Source organism: Drosophila gunungcola (genome assembly GCF_025200985.1).
Source record: "Drosophila gunungcola strain Sukarami chromosome 3L unlocalized genomic scaffold, Dgunungcola_SK_2 000009F, whole genome shotgun sequence".
Classification (NCBI taxonomy): Eukaryota; Metazoa; Arthropoda; class Insecta; order Diptera; family Drosophilidae; genus Drosophila; species Drosophila gunungcola.
The window spans coordinates 955,357-972,454 of NW_026453181.1; the positions used below are offsets into that span (position 1 = coordinate 955,357).

The 17,098-nt window shown below is 39.4% G+C and overlaps 1 protein-coding gene across 23 annotated transcripts in view; it reads right to left on the reverse strand.

The window, feature by feature from the left end:
• Positions 1–1,247: 1,247 nt before the first annotated feature.
• The window catches only part of LOC128259785 (poly(rC)-binding protein 3), a 99,775-nt gene continuing 83,924 nt past the window's right edge, over positions 1,248–17,098 (reverse strand). For 3 of the 23 annotated variants that reach the window (XM_052992350.1, XM_052992351.1, XM_052992349.1), the window contains 8 exons: positions 16,102–16,158; positions 15,923–16,039; positions 15,739–15,832; positions 15,512–15,675; positions 14,993–15,112; positions 12,079–12,219; positions 8,812–9,236; positions 5,103–7,614 (listed from right to left, as the gene is read on the reverse strand). In XM_052992350.1, coding sequence (XP_052848310.1) covers positions 6,996–7,614; positions 8,812–9,236; positions 12,079–12,219; positions 14,993–15,112; positions 15,512–15,675; positions 15,739–15,832; positions 15,923–16,039; positions 16,102–16,158 — 1,737 coding nt within the window. In that variant the 3' untranslated portion in view covers positions 5,103–6,995. Of the gene's footprint in view, positions 4,974–5,102; positions 7,615–8,811; positions 9,237–12,078; positions 12,220–13,926; positions 14,230–14,992; positions 15,113–15,511; positions 15,676–15,738; positions 15,833–15,922; positions 16,040–16,101; positions 16,159–17,098 lie in introns of those variants that run through there. The other 20 variants (XM_052992367.1, XM_052992356.1, XM_052992355.1 and 17 more) reach the window with 20 other exon arrangements.

The following is a 17,098-nucleotide window of genomic DNA, read 5'->3' on the forward strand; positions in this document are numbered from 1 at the left end:
CCTCTACATATTGAGGCGTTGCTTGATATACATATGGTATGTAGTACGTAACCGTAACCTCTACAAACACCGGGACTTAATTAAAAGGTTTGCTTTGGTTTTGTCTTTACAATTTAATCTTATATTTAAAATATAAGTTGATCCCAATTGTTCAGTTTTATCAATTTTATGCTGCATATTCATTCTTTTCGTCTTCTCCAAAGATGAGAGTAAGAGAGAGTCCGACATGCTAGGCAAATAGTTTGCCTCCCTTCATTATCCACATCCACATCCACATGCTGATTAACAAGGAAATGCAGTGATCTTCTTGGTTTTCGGTTCCCATTTATGGATTTAGAGATCTTCAACTGTTTTTGTTACACATATACAAACACACACATATACATAAACATATACATATGCTAATTTCATTGAAAACACCGTTGAAGTTTAGTGTACTGCACTGCGCTGCGCTGCGCCGCCTCAATATCTATTCGGTTCGTCGATTCGTCCGGCCCGATTCCAAAACCCAGGGATACGTGTACCTACCTACCTATATTGTCTGAAGAAGCTATGAGACCCTGTTGCTGCTGTCTATATGTATACATGCATGTGTATAAATATGTATGTATGTACGTTAGTGGTTAAGTTGTTGCTCTACGTAGGTTTATAAGATATTATGCTCGATAATTGGTTTTGCTTTGATTCGCTTTGTTATGCTGAGAAACCTTAGATGTTTCGTATATTTCTAGTGACAAGTGAACGTACATACATAGCTCCGTTCCTGCCTAGGTGTTCTATTAATTCTTCAATTGCTTTGATGAATTGGAATACACGTAGTTATATTTTTCGTTCTCCCTCTGTGTATGCGACTCATACGCTACAATGCTGCGATAATGTGGCAACCAAAAAGAAATTCTTGTCTGTAATTAACTGAATCGAATAACTGGATTGTTAGCGTTCTCCAGCAGGAAGAATCGGTAGAGCACTCTCCCGTAAATCGCAAGGCGGCCTCTCTCTGATCCTGCCATGTCCTTTTCAAATTTCTAAATTTCCTTAACGATTCTAACACCGATATTTAGTTAGTTAAATACACATATATTTGTTCATTACTTAGACCCGATCTCCCTTTTTCTCTCCCCTATCTCTGCGTCTAAATTAAAACTCTGCTCGTATAATTTCTTGTCTTTTTCTGGATATTAAATAAGAATATCTAAAATACCTTAATGTTAAGTTTCAATTTTTCTTTATATCTGTATATAAATATGTTTGTTTTTTTTTTGTTTGGATTGGTTTTCCTTTATACTGTTTTTTTTTATGCTCTTTTCCTACAGTTGCGTTTCTTTAACAATGACCTTGCATCCATCCAACGATCCAATTCATTCGACCGATCAAGTGCCTTAAATGCTTTTACGTTTGTTGCTTATTGTGTAGAGTTCTTCGACATGTATTGTAAAAGTGTGAGCAAATACATTCAAGTGATTTGTAATTACACTGAGAGAAACATTAATATGTGTGTTTGGTTTGCTGTATATGTATATAATATTAATAATATGTTTGTTGTTTTGCTTGTGTTCTGGGTATTCATTTGCTCGGGCTAATTGTTGATATTCTCTTGGGTCTCAGTGTCGTACGTCCACTACGTGTTCTTGTTCTTGCAGCTAAGTTCGCTTGTAAACCGAATCCAAATCAAACTCGGATTCTAATTCAAATTCGAAATCGAAATCGAAGTCGAAGTCGAAGTCGAATCGAAGTGTAACGGGCAACTGTGCACAGACTCGGATAGCTTTGAGCAATTGTGTGGGTCACCGTCACCACGTGTCGCTAAAAGGGATAAGTTCTTATGTCGAAACGATAACACAGCTTTAGTTAAGCATATCGCACGATATCAGCGGGTCCTGCCACTTGGTCCGATCCGATCTGATCGGATCGGCCAAAACACTATGGAGCCCGTGGGAAGTATCGAGAAGAGTGGGAGAAAGGAGTGGAAAACTCACATGCCATCCAGTTGAGTACTGAGTTCGCTGAGGGGGGGCAGGCAAGGCAGGCTAGAAGAAATTTGCTTGGTTTGGTTTTTAAGGCACCATTAAAATTGCTTTTCTTACACGTATTTTTCCTTTGCAAATTTACAAGATATCAACAAAATGTCGTTAATAATTACATTAATTACACGCATATTTAGTAAAAATTGTTTGTGAAATCTTTTTGAGCTATTTCTCTTATACACACATACACATAAATTAATTATCCCTTTCATTAATTTTATATTACAAATAATCCCACTTAGCCACTGTTGACCCGTCTATCTCCATAGCCGCCTTCATCTTTTTTTAGTGTTTTTGTTTGTTATTTTTTTTTTTCTTTTTGTGTAACTTGCGCAAAAAATTTACTAAATATTTCAAATACATTTAAATACAAGTGTACATAATAATAAGTATATATTTAATTTATGTATATTTATATATAGATATATCATTTATTTATATATAGATATACGGTTTCTTGACTGTTTTTTCTTTTCTGTTTCTCAACATTTTCTTTTTCCTTCCGTTCCGACTTGAGTTGGGAACCGAAGTTCTTGATTTCAAAATGATTGCTTCAAATTGTTTGTCGTCAGCGAAATATATTTGTCACTAAAATCACGAAATAGTTTCGCCATATGATATCATTTATCCACCGCCTGCCTGATGCTCGATCCTCGAGTAGTTCATCGGTATTTTCAACAAGAGGAGCTTAATTTTTTGGCTAGGCTCGTCCTATTGTGGTTTACATGTTTATTTATTTATAGTATTAATCTTTATGCTATTAACAATTTCCTGTAATCAAGTTTTTTTGTTTCATAAGTTTGTCTTTTTTGTGTGAGCGGAAGATGGTAAATTATTAATGGCTGATGAAACTTAAGATCAATCAATTCTTCATGTCAAAAGTAAATACCGCGATAACATGTGGGGTAGTAATAAATCATAGATATTTATATAGATTTATGCATTGCGTTCTCTGGGATATGTTTACCGTTATATGTATGCATTGATTGGATTTATAACTTGTTCATTTTGAATCTCATGTTGGATAGTATAATAAGTTGTGGTTAGATTGGTTTTCGGTTGCTGTGGATATGTTTTTTGTTTTCTTTTATGCTTTGATAATTTTTCTTACTAAATAATTAATATGTATAATAAAATTTGACACATTTTGCCATTTTGCAAACTGATGCTCTCGCTTTCACCTTCGGTTTTCGACACCGTTTAGCTCATATCCAGGGGCTTTGTTGTGAATTAGTGTTTGTAAGTAACTAAACGTTTTAGTGTGACTTAAAGTAATTACCACACTTGTGTTTTGTTGTTTTTTTTTTTGGTTTTAACTGCCCAGCCTATGAACTAAATTAGAATAAAATTAATTTAATTTTAACATTGAAAATCAGTTTATTTTTGATGTTCTCTTTTGTTGTGGTTGTTTTTTGTTTTGTTTTTTAGTTTTTTTTTTGCGTATAAATTTAACAGCTAATAAATTTAAATTATACTTTAATTTAAGCATAATTGTAATATAATATTTAAATCCATTTCTCGTTTTTTTCAACGCTTCAGAAAGTCTTTTAAATCGCCGCAAAAGTGCTTATAAATTATTATTGTAATTCGAATTGTTTTCGCTAATTTGTAAGTAGATTAAATGTGGTTTACCATTCAGCAGTAGGCATTTTCACTAGAAACCAAACGAAAGAAACTACAACATTTTTGATAAGATATTCAATTGGAAATCCTTTTGCTAGTTAGATTTTTGTTTATCAATGTTTGTTGCTGTCAACAAATTAAATCTAATTTTGAATAAATGAGTAAATTCATAGAATATAGAACGAAAGAGAGAGATATCTAGTAATTAGTCCATAATTTGTTATGTGTAGTTTACTTGTAATTAATAAACAGAATTAATTTTGCACATCAGTCTAAACATATTCAAAAATCACAAATACAATTTCGATAACAATTACCATAATAGAAATAATAAAATAAAAATTATCATATCAATATATCGCCGTGTCTATATATAATATATATGTATACATATAAACAAACAACTAACAAACGCAAACATCGATGCTAGATGCAATTTGCTGTAAATATAATTTATGTTGTGTCTGTAATCATCTATCTGTCTGTCTTTGCTTGCTTGGTTTGTTTGCTTGTCTGTTCAATGTCTCATCCATATCCATATCCGTTCTCCTTTTTTCCATTTCTTTTCTTTTCTTTCTTTAACTTTTACTTTTACTTTTTGTTTTTGTTTTTCTTGCTTTTCTTGTGTTTGTTGTTTCTTTTTTGGTCATGCTCATGCACAAATAGTTGGCTTAGAATTAACTGCATTTTGAAATTGCTGCCGTTTTCGCATTTTTGTATGTTTACGTGGTTAATTGATTTTTATACTTTTTATTTTGTCTTCATTTTGACTAATCTTACAATTAATTGCTGTTCTGTTCTTACTTTAGGTGGCCACACGTGATCCTTTGGGCCCCCTTGAAAACGGTTTAACATAAAAGTTCTTGTATTTGTTTTGCCCTTGCATTTAAAACTTAATGAAAAATATCATAATTAATAAGAATCAATGAATAAATATAACGTGTATGTATGGTTCTCTTCGAGTCTGTCTATGAGTATGGTGTGTCTGGGGGTATGAGTGTAATGTATTCAATGTGTGATCGCTGACAGTGTCGTATGAGTTCTGTTCTCCTTAAATTTCCTTTTTTTTTTTGTTATATTGCTTATGATTTAACATTTGACGTTTATGTTTCATGTTTCTGCTGCTTCTCTGTCTGTGTCCTGCTCCATCCTCCATCCTCGATCCAGCATCCTCCAGCCAGGATCTGGCCACCTTCAGTTGGCTGCGTGGCTGTTGTATAGCTTGCGGTTAATTGTTGCATTTAGTGAATGGGTGTTTTAACAATTGCACTGGGCGCAATGTAGTGGTAACCGGGTATGGGCAGACCAGCAGTCTCCATTGATATTCTGAAAGGCAAATGGAATGGTAGGGTGCATTAGAATATTGCCATAAAATGTGTTAAAACTTCCCCCACTCAACAATAAGTCGCTTTCGCCGACTACGAATGATTATGCAGAACCTCTTTTGCGGTCCGATTAGTATTCATTTTTCACTTTATTACAAACTCATGTATGTATTTTCCATCATTTTTTCATTGCATATAAATAGTTTTGCTTTGTTTCTTGTCGTTATTGCTGTTCCTTCATTTGTTGTTGTTGTTGTTGTTGTTCTACAAGTAAAGCCTTTTCTAAATGTGTGTCTATTTTTGTTAATGTCAAGAATTATTATTATTCATTATAAGAATTTTACTTTTTTAGCTACTTTGTGTTAATGAGCCATAATAAGTATGTTCGCATATATGTATTTATGGGTATGTGGGTATGCATGTAGATGTATAAGTTAGGGATATAATTTGGTTATAAAATCGTAAGCCCGCTTAGCTTAATGTGTTACATAATGTGTCATTTGTCTTAAAACTACTTGTAAATATAATAAGAAAATCAATTAAAGTTCCATTAAAGTAGCTACAATAATTTCATGTACTTTAGGATAGAGAAAATTAAATTTCCAAATACTTTTTCAACATTTTTTTCGACCAATTCAAAAGTGATTTGGCTAAAAATAATAACAAAAATTTACAATCGCATAATAAATACAAAAGGGTTTGGGAAAATTTGTAAAAATAAAATTATTTAAACAATCAAAGACTTAAAGTCTAATTCATGATAACGTTTACTTCAAATTCATTCAAATTTTTCTCCTCCTATTGAACATATGTATGCCTAAAATAGGTTTCTCTGACCGCCTTTTCTTGGCGTTTCCATGTGTTTTCTTTGTGTGTTCGTTTTTCTATTCAAATAGTTGGTTTTTGTACGCTCATTGCGTGGATTGCGTCAATTAGAGCGAATTGGTCCGTAGAGGTCGTTGATCCCCCTGCTCGGAGCTTGAATCTCATCGCTCCCTTTTCGGCTCGGGGGCTCAACGCATTGGAATTTCTTCTTTGTAAACTTCTTATAGAAGGTTCTTTTTTTTCATATTCTGTCTGTTTCACTTTTCTCTGCTGCTGCTGCTTCTGTTCTCGACAAATGGCTTTTGGGTCTTTATGCTTAATGTTTATATATAATCGTATATATAGGGAAAAAATACATTTAGTGCTTACAGTCTAAAAGATTACAATGGATTATAATATATTGGAGCGTGTTCTATGTTACAATGAATGGATTGGGGAAAGATTGTTGGCTGTTGAGGATAAATTTATGCTCGGTACCTGCTCTAAATCGATATTCGGTATTCCGTATTCGGTTTTCGACTCCGATTTTCGACACGATCTAATCTAATCTAAAGCTTCAAAGAACGCTACTAGAGGATGCGCTAAAATTTGGCAATTTCTGTAATGTACGAGATACAGTTCTATGTACCCTCTATATATATGTTAGTAGGCATTTATCAAAAGTTTGGGGTCCAAAATCTATAGCGCCCACTAGGGTCCTTGGTCACTTGGTCAAAATATCTCGATCGGGCCATGCACAGATGACCCTGTCCTTATATATTCGATACACAATAATGCTAAGGTGCTTGATTTTGTGTGATTGTGTGATTATGATCGATTAATTAAATGTCTAGCTGCCCTATGCGGCCGAACTAAGTGTGACTGCTTATTGTTGTTGGTTAGTTTGTTTTTCAAAAACACTGATAAATATTGCATAGAGTCTGAGTCTGTCTATCAATTACTTGGATACTGTGCTTCAACTAGATGCAAAAATTGTCTTGAAACTTCGAATACGAATCTGAATACAATATGAATACGATCGTAGCTTGTACGCATACCACACAAAAGTTAAAAGCGAATTTTATACAATTTTGTTTCTTCCTCGAGAATCTAAAGTCTAAAGCTTTCGCAACGCTATCATATGGAAATCCTATAAAACTAAGCGACTAAGCGACTACAACTCCACTGCTCTCCGGCTGACGCAGCTGCAGCCCTACTCCTAGTAGGGATTGAACTTGTTGCGCGGCTTCTCCGCCTCGCCGCCGGTCTCCGTCTGGTGCTGCCGGAACCGCGAGGTGGCATAGTGGCCCTTGGCCCGGTTCACGCCCGTCGTCTGCACCGGCGGTCCGCCCGGAGTGCCGCTGCCGCCGTTGTTGTTGCCCAGCGTGGTCAGGTTGAGCAGGTCCAGGGCGCTCAGGTTGGACAGGGCGCTCAGCGCTCCCGGCTTCGTGAGCAGCTGCAGGGCCGAGGCCAGCGGACTGGACAGGGCAGCGGCCGCCGCCGGATTCACTCCGACCGTTCCGTTTGTGGCCTGGCCGCCGCCGTTGGCACTGGCGTAACCGGGGGCGGAAAGGCTGCCGATGCTGCCGTTGCTGCCGCCACCGTTGGCCGTCGGTGCGGTGCCATTGGCCACGCTGGCGGTGGCCACGCTGGCGGGGATGGCTCCATTTGTGCCGGACGGCGGAGCTGCTGCTCCGGCGACTGCGGCCACTCCGGCCACTCCGGCCACTCCGGCAACTCCGGCCACTCCGGCAGCAGCAGCTCCGGGAGCGGCGGCAGCGGCTCCGTTCTGCTGGGCCTGGGCCTGCTCCAGGAGATTGGCCTTCTGCAGCTCAACACTGTGGACGAGGTTCGGTTAAGGTAGATAGAAAGAGAGAGAGAAAGAAAGGAACAAATTGGGATATTGTTGGTATTTGTTTCGGTTTCTTTTTGCTTTCTGGCAGGTGATAGGTAGTTTGCAAAACATTTGGTTCTTTTTCGATTTTGTGGAATTGAGTTGGTTTTTATTTGATCTCTTATCGATTCTTTTCGTGTTTTGTTATGCAAAAGGTTAAGGAGGTTTTGTGTGGAGGAACGGTTCGGAGTTGACGGAGAGAGAGAGAGATAAAGAAGAAGGGCTTTTTCAGCGATTTTGGGGGGGTTTTGGTGGGAGAGCGGCGTTCAAATTTTGGATGGTAGGATAGAAAACTTTTGGTGAGCTGTTCTCTTTTTATGGGGAGGCATGGACCGAAAGAGTTGGTTTGATTTGGAGGATGAACTAGGTGGTGGGATTCGGCTGGGTCGGTTTTTTTTTTTTTTTGTTGTTTGTTTTTTTTTTATTTGGACGGGAAGAGAGGTTTTTGGATCGTTTTGTAGTTGAACTGCAGTTTGAAGTACCAATTGGATCAGGTCCAGTTTTTTTTATTTTCTTTTTGATTGTCATTTTCAGTTGTGTGAAAAGTGTGCGATGCGTAGATTAATTCGGTGCTGGCCCCTTCATCCTCATAATCATCCGCCTCCTGCTCATCCTCGGATTCGGCCGGGGCCTGCTGAACTTTTATATAATACATGGTTGGTAAGACTAGATGCTAGGTTTATACAGTTAGATATTTATAGTTTTCTATTAGCTAGAACAATTGGTTAGGCTAGCGTTCGATGTGAACTACGATCTAGGGGTGTGAGGGTGGAAAATCATACGATTTGTGGTGCTAGTTTTGGCTTAGCCGGGCTTACGACTTACAGGCTAGGACATGTGTGTGGCTTAGGCTACGGATTCGTGTTAATCCCTGACCCTCCCACAACCTACCCACCTCCCCGGGCCTCGTCCTGGTCTGGACGGGTGTGGACATTTGAACGCACCGCCACTCCGCGACTGAGAGTTCACCTACGACCCACGACCCACGACCTACGACCGACGACCTCCTTATACCTTCTCTTTGTCAATTAGCAAGTCAATTCGACAAAATTGATGTTAGACAACAAGACACGCAACAAACAAACGTTTACACATACAGAGAGATAGCTGATGAGAGGCAGGACAAGATCGATGCACTCACCTCATATTGATTAAGTATTGGGCCAGGGCCACCGAGTCCGGATTGCCGCTGATGGTGATGGTGCGGTCGGTGTTGCCGCCCTCGCGCTCCTCGCAGTTCGAGATCCGGATCATGGCGCCGGAGATCTGGCGGATCTCGGCTATCTTGGTGCCGCCCTTGCCGATGATGCAGCCAATCAGGTCGTTCGAGACGGTCATCTCGTGCTGCTGCTGCTGGGCTCGGTTCGCGGGATTCGCTGTACGCAGTTGCGACCCAGCCAGTGCAGCCAAGGCTGCTGGGGCAGAGCCTAGATTAGATTGGAAATCTGTCTGGCATCTGGCCGCAGAAGCGCTCAACTCACCTGTGTGGTTGATGCCCCCGGTGCTGGCCGGATTCATCCCAGCCAGACCCAAGGCAGCCAGACTGGCCAGCGGGTTCTTCGCCACCTGTTCGCAGAGCGGGAAGAGGAGAGACACATTAGGTTTAGATTTCACCATTTTCTTTGGGGTTCAGGGGCTTCGTGGGTTAAGGTGTCTGTGTATGTATACAGTTGGGTTAATTATCATCTATTTATCTTGGGGCGGGGTCTGTTTTCGGGGGAGGGGAGAGATCACAAGATCACAACACAACGCGCGTCAACTTCCAGTATTAGGTAACGCAGATGGAACATAACAAAAGGGAAGGGGTTGGAACGGAAACGGAAACGGAAATAGGAACAGAAACAGAAACGCAAAAGCATCAAACAAATAGTTACAAGAACAGAGAATGCAGTAGGCAAAAGCAAACGGAATAAAAGATCTTCAGCTCTTTTTACATACACCATCGAGTGGATTGTAATGGGGGTCGTGTTTTTTTCTTTGTACAGGGAGCCATCGGCTCGGCAAATGGGTGTGTGTGTGTACGTATTTTTGTGCAGTGTACGCTGATGTGTATGGATCTGGATTACCCGCTGTCTTACTTACAAACAGCAACATGTATCTACACAATTTACAAGTTGGCTTACAAAATATATAGGTACAGACACAATTAGATGGATGGACAGAGGTAGAGAGAAAGTTGACACATTGAATAGGTTGTACAAGGGTACACCTAAGGTTCTTGGGTTCTTCTCATATATATAACTAATTCCAAATGGACTTATGACTTGATTTAACTTGAGTTTACTCCAAAAAGTATGCTAATGATTCTGAAAATGACTTCATTTATATGTTTTTTTCCTTAATCTGGTTTGGGTGGACCTTCCTTCCTGCATTCTGAAGTTTTTATGTTTTTATCTTTTCACCAATAACACCTACAGCAAATAACATACACACACTGACACGCACGCACACATGTGCACATAAACTAGGACTCCAAATGGGGATGCCTTTCGGTAGAAAATGGCGGCTATGCACGCGCTTATAAATTAATCAAATCAAATGCAACACTTGCAAATACGTTTTGAATAATTGCATCTGAATGCATCTGAAGAGGAGAAAGGGAAACGGAGGCAGGGAATAGATTATTCACTAGAAAGGAGCGCACAAAAAAAGGATAGAGAAAATCTCAAATAAATCATACAATATTGAAATGCTTTGTGTGCTTTTATTTCTGTGTGCCTGTGTGAGTGGGAGAGATGCATCTGTGTGTGAGTGTGTGTCTGGATGGGGGATGCATATGTGTGTGTGTGTGTATGTGTGAGAGCTTAGGAAACAAGAACTGAAATATTTATCAAAATGCAATACGAATTTCAAATGAAACAAATAAAACATGCGCTATGGAAATATTTTATGACCCAAAAATGAATTGCAACTCAATAAAAAGTTCAGTGACAGAGAGAGAGAGAGAGAGAATGGGGCGCAGCGGGGGAAACTACAATGGATTATCTAGCGAAAACTGTCATAAAAACTTGTGTGTGTTGGCATATTAACAAACACTTTTTGCCAAGCACACAACACATAAACGGCAAAAACACAGATACAGATAGAAAGAAAACAAGTCGAAACAATTTTCCAAAACTACGAAAAACTTTAATTTTGGAGAGGAATGAGAAGGGGGATCATAAAGTGCATTTTTTGATGCCTTTTGGCTGGGTTAGGGGTTTCGCCTTGGTCCTCGTATTCCAAGTCCCCTTGTGGTTGATTTTCAGTGTGACTTCGGTCGCCGACTTTGTGGCGGCAAACGACTTCAGGGACCTGGACTTGGACCGGGAGCTGCAGTTGGCCCAATGCTAATGTCATTGAAATGCGGCCAACGGTAGCGCCGACGGGGGATCGTAAAAGAAATGCCAAAGGTAGTAAACTGGGTACACAAGCTACAAAAACCGGAACTGGGGGCTACTGAGGAAGTTACTATGGAGGGTAGAATTACAACAGCAACATACAAACACAACTATCTACACTCAGAAGAAAATTGTTGGTTTTAGGCGATCAAAGGTCTGGGTAAGTTAAAAACCAACAATTTGCCCAAAACGTTCTTTTTCGTTTGCACTTCTTGAACAAGCCAAATTTTATAAATTTGTTTTCTTTAATTTAAAGTTTATTTGCTGTGGGCGTCTTTTTTGTACACATCTTTACACTTTAAGTATACTTAAATAAAGCGACACAAAACGTGCACTGTACGTTTTATAAAGAAATTAAAAATCAAATTAAAAAGTTTGAGCACTTTTAAGTTGATTTCTACCAACTTTTTTTTTTTTATTTTATTTAGCAATTATAAAGTTTAAGTTTTTTGTACTTTTAAATGGCTTCTTCCTGAACTCCGTCATCTAAAAACAATTGGATTTGTTTTGAAATTTATCTTTGTCTTTCCTTTATCTAATGCTTATCCCCTTACAAAAATAAATCTCGAAAAAGAACTCAAACATGAGCGTCTACAGTGTTGTAGCTCCTTAATCGTAAACGTCTTTGGTCAGATGTAATAAATTAAATAAATAGTTTAATTTATTGTTTTACAAATGTTCAAATGTTTGTTAGGTTGTTCTTGCCAAACAGGCAAACTTTAAAATAAGAAGTTTTGTTTTTTTGCAAGTTATTGTTGTTTAAGCTCTTGTATACCCACAGCATAAAAATTAAGAAATTCTTTTGTATGTCGAATTTTAATCATTTTTCTGAGTGTTTTTTTGACAGGTGCTTGGTGGTGCAGGCAGGTGTCGGGGGGCGGTACATCATCATGCTCTGCCTGGCGGAGGTGGATTCTCGGGTCTTGTTGCGTTTGATTATATTGGTTAAACGAATACAGTTTCTTTCAAGAGTCTGGTAAGATTGTTCGTGTTCTTGAACCGAATCGCATCGATAGCTTTAAACTCACATCGGGCATTTGCTGTAGGTGATGGTGGTGTGCTGGTATCGCTCCTTGTAAATGTGCCCCCTTTAACAAAGGATCCGCCAAGCCTGAGATACCAGCATGTAGACCGCCGGTAGCCAGAGCAAGTGGAAATACTGGACAGGTCTATGTTCGATTGATTGATTGATCATTACGGTTGTGTATGTTTGGTGTGCGTGTGTGGAGTTACAATTTTGTTTTCGTGTTTTTTTTTATTTTGCGATTCAAAAAATGTGACCAAGGAAGAAAGAAAAGTAGAAGAACGAAAATTGTATACCACAAATAAATGTCTTTCAGAGCTAGTTAATTAAGATCTTAACTTTGTAGTTGCTATGGAGAGATGTAAGCTTATCAGATACATGTTTAAATATAGACGTATCGCTAGAGAAACTCTTGGAGAAAGCTTTCGAGTCGTGTGTGCAAGTTTCTGGTGTGAGGGCGGGGATTCTCAACGGGATATGTTGCAACGCAGAACAAAGTATAAATGATATCGGGAGATGGTGCTCTAATAACAAATGATGACATCTAAAAGGAGGGACAGAGAAGGGGCTCTTACTTCGAGTGGGGTGGATTCAGGGCTCAATAGAACCATAGGCTTCAGGGGCATACAACGTCATGAAGGACTCTAAAGAGGTGGGACTAATGCCGACAAATAAGCGCAGGTGGGGGTACAGTTGCCAACAGACTTCCTTTACTGCTATGGCAAATCAAAATCAAATATCGGGATTACAGTGTAAAAAAAAAATCATTTTACCGCAGCTTAAAAAGTTAACCCTCCAAACTGTACCCATTGTTGACAACTGTTGGGGTTTTACACACTACACGCTGCATTAGGCTAACGAATTGTAAACCAACACCGACAATAACCAGGACCAGGAGGAGAGAGTGAGAGAGCGATTGGTGGGAGAGAGACAGAGAGAGAGATATATATCGCAAATGGATGGTACAACTAGTTTTTGATTTATTAAATTTTTGTATGGACATTAATTGAATTTGATGCGACAACAAAAACTTTGTCTTTTTTAGTTTTGAGAAACTTTTAATTTTCGTTGGGGCAATGGCTGGCGAGGGGGGCTCTGGAGGTCGGAGAACTGAACTGAACTTTACCGTGCTGTGCTGTACTGTACTTGTACTTGTACTGGACTGACTGTACCGACTGTGGGCTGAATTGAACTGGATTGAATAGAATTTGTTTGCTGTTTGTTTTTCTGTTGTTTTCAATTGACTGTGGTTCTGTAGAGCACAAAATTCAATTTTGGTATGGGACTTTTAAACAGAGTTATAAACAATATTTATTGATGCGGATAGAGGAGTGGCTAGAAAGTATTAAGAGTGTGTCAGATGTGAGGGCTCGGGCAGGATGGTATTGGAACAGTATGCTGTTGTTGTAGATGCTAATTGCATTGTTGTTCTGGTGGAAGCTCATCTAAATGTGTCAACAACTGCTTTTGTGAACTTTGCAGATGTGTTGCTCTTGATGTTGGTCATTTGGATACATCCGTTGGTACGGAAAACTAAATTTCAATGATTGACTGTACTACACAAAAACCAAGAGAGATATCAAGAGAACGCAGGAGTTTGGCAAATAAGTTAATGTATATATATATGGTTTGGGTGTCGAATTATTCAATATTTGATACGATACGGTTAGTTAACTGGCGCTCAAAGAGGAGTTTTATATTTTGTGGATCTTGTTGTGTGTCGAGGTATTTGATTAAAAAGTAGTTTACTTTTGGGCTGGATAGATATGGCGGATATATGTATGTATGTAGATGGGTTTGGAGAGAGAGAGAGAGAGAGAGAGAGAGGTGGACTAGTGTAGTTTGAACATACTTCTTCACACACGCTGCCAGCGAGCCCTCTTCAGAACAGAACTTAGAGACACAGAGAGACTGAGCAGAGAGTGAAGAGTGAGAGTTCTAGCCCCAGCTCCCCGCGAGCCTTTCTTTCTTTCACACGAACTCACTCGCCTCGCCTCGCCACGCCTTGAACACTTTTCTCTGAGGTGGAGCCCAACGATTCTCCCCTCAGGATGCTGCCGATTCGATTTTCGGAGATTCTCGGAGATTCCCGGAGACTCTCGCAGCAAGACAGAGACAGATGCCGGAGAGACTGAGAGAGATACCGATCGCGCACGCACTCTCCTCGAAGCCACACGCTCTTAACCTGAGAGAAGAGAGTGCAAAAGAAACTAAAAACAAAACAAAATACATATTTAAAGTTTATTTTAAAATTGTTTCGTTAATTGTTATCGTCGATTCGATGGCTGTAAAGTTTGTTAACACATTAGTTCACTGATCGGGGTCACCACTTGGACTTGAAAATAGATGAATCTCATGGGTACGACGATGGGGAGCGGTAATCGGTATCGGTATCGGAATCGGTAGCGGTAATCAGTACAGTAGATTGAGAGGTAGGGTTCAGAAGGGTCAAAAGGGTCAAAAACGGGTCACAAATCGTAGGGGGTGCTCCTCTGGACATCTTTCAGGGGTCTCCAATTAAAGAGTTTACGGAGAAAGAGGGGAAGGACTCGTGGACGGTGTCGCAAATTATAATCGGGTTCTATAGAGACGAGCAGGTGGATCTGGATTATCGGCGGAAACACAAGGTCGAGAAATATAGACAGAGAAGTAGAGTGACAAGAACTGAAGAGAAATTAAGAGGAAAAACAGAAAGTGAAGACGCGCAATAACCAAAAAGATAGTTGGACTAGGTCGGGGCAAAATCAAATAGATACAAAATTGTTTAGCTGGACTTATGTGGAATCGGTTAGGATTGAGACAGAGCGAGATATAGCTGCAGTGGCTGGCATTAGAGTACACAACACTGTTCACTGATCTTAACAACACGTTTAGCCTGGTTTTCTTAAAAAAGTCAGCCAGCCTGATCACCTACATACCTCTTGTGTGGGCACTGCGTAGTTTCCTTGAATGGTGAAGGCCTGTCCATTGGCCAGGATGACGGGGCCAGTAACCTGCGGTTTTGGTCGGTACGGGATGGTAGCACCACGTGGCGGGGACTGTTGACCGAAATAACAATTAGTAAGTACTAAATGAAAAGTTATGCAAACAAACTTCGCCAACTATTTGCCTGAAGTAGATTTTCAGCTATCTTACAAAAAACTTTGAAAATGTGTATAAATATTCATCTTAATTATTTTTAATGGTAAAATAAGAGACAATAAATTGCAATTTGTCATTTTGTTCTGATGTTTGTACATTCGATTAATGTGACTTTTTTGTTCGTTCATTGTTTATAAAAAAACTATTTTGTGTAAATAGATGCAAATACTGTTTTAGGCCAACTTCAGTTGATTAATTTGCAGTTGAACACTGTTAACAAACACTTTCTTAGCCAAAATATATTGTAGTGCTTCTAAGTTGGAGTCGTTTGTCAGGATAATGTGCAGCGGACTCACCTCCAACATGACAAGACATATCTGATAGATGCACTGGGTAATCTGCTCGGCACTGCCGCTCAAGGTAACCGCCCGCTCTGTCGAATTGGGCAGCATTTCACTGGCCACTTGGATGGAGCAGCCCGTGGTCTGGCGAATTTCCTTGATCTTTGAACCACTCTTGCCTGCACGGAGTTTGAATAGAAAGCATTAGTGTTTATGACTTTCGATAGGCACAGCCCACTTACCAATTAACGATCCACATTGACTGGCGGGCACAATCAATCGAATGGGTATTTGAGTTTTGCCAACTTTGCCTACATCATTGAACTGCGAGCACCACTGAAACGGGTCAGAAGTTAGTAATGTGAAACGGGTGATTGGGTTGGGGGCTTCTATTATAGGGACTTGCTAGTTGTACCGCACACATACCTCTTCGAACTTCTTTGTAATGAGCGTAAATGCCGAAAAGATTGCATTAGTTGTACCAGACACAGTCACAATACGTTCCGGGCATGAGCCATCCGAAATGTTGATTTTGGCACCAGACTGAGGAGGAATAATAAAGTTAAGCGGGAATCTCTATAGGATTTGGAGCTGTGTATGTTTACCTCTTCACGAAATCTGTTGACAATTTCACCCTTTTTACCAATAATACTACCAACTTCCTGCAAAGAAACAAAATTTGAAAAATATGTTAAGCATTATAGCATTGGAAAACATGTTGCAAAGTAACTTTTAAATGCTCTTAAGATGTATCTTGCCCAAGGCCACCAACTTGCGGACATCGAAAACACTTTAAGCGAGTTTCGTGTTTTTTGCCTGCCACTGTCAACGACGATGCTCAAATTTGATTAAATATTAAGTGATATTATGCCGGAGCATACACCAAAGAGAGGCATCGGCATCGGCATCGCGTGTGTGTGTAACTACTTTTGCATATTTAATTGCCACAGAAAGCATTCACACGCGCCACGCCCCTCATCACCCACAGTGGCAACCAGAAAACCCAAACCCAGCCCGAAGCGAACACATTTCCCTTTCGCAGTCAGTCGCCTGTCGTCGCCGGGAACTGTCGCGCACGTAATGAAATTTGCGGCCAGAGCGTTTTACGCGTTTTAATTGATTGTAAATATCAGCACTGCCACAGCCAGTAACTGAGTTTTTAACAAAATAAAAACCGTTGCGAAAAATTAAAGCGGAGAGCGGAAATGAAGGGGCTACAAAGCGGGGATGGCAAAGTAGTCTTTTGCTCATGCCCATCAATTGTTTTACCTTACGCTTTTGATCCCCACTTCGCGGGTAGTCAATATTTCAGTTCATTTTAAAATGTATCTTTTTCATCAATTAATGAAAGAAAAGCTGCGTTATATATTTACTTAAATAATTGCCCGATGCGCTTAAAGAAAAGGCATAATTTGTATTTACCTTCAAGTAAGCTAGTAAACTGAACTTTAGTTGCACTTAAAGCTACTATGAATTTTTTAATCCACCATAAATCACAAATTGTTAAATAACAGAATACTGCCCAATTTTTTTAAAACATTAAACTACATTATATGCATTTACAGAATTTTATGACTTAACCTAAGACTTTATTTGTAAACA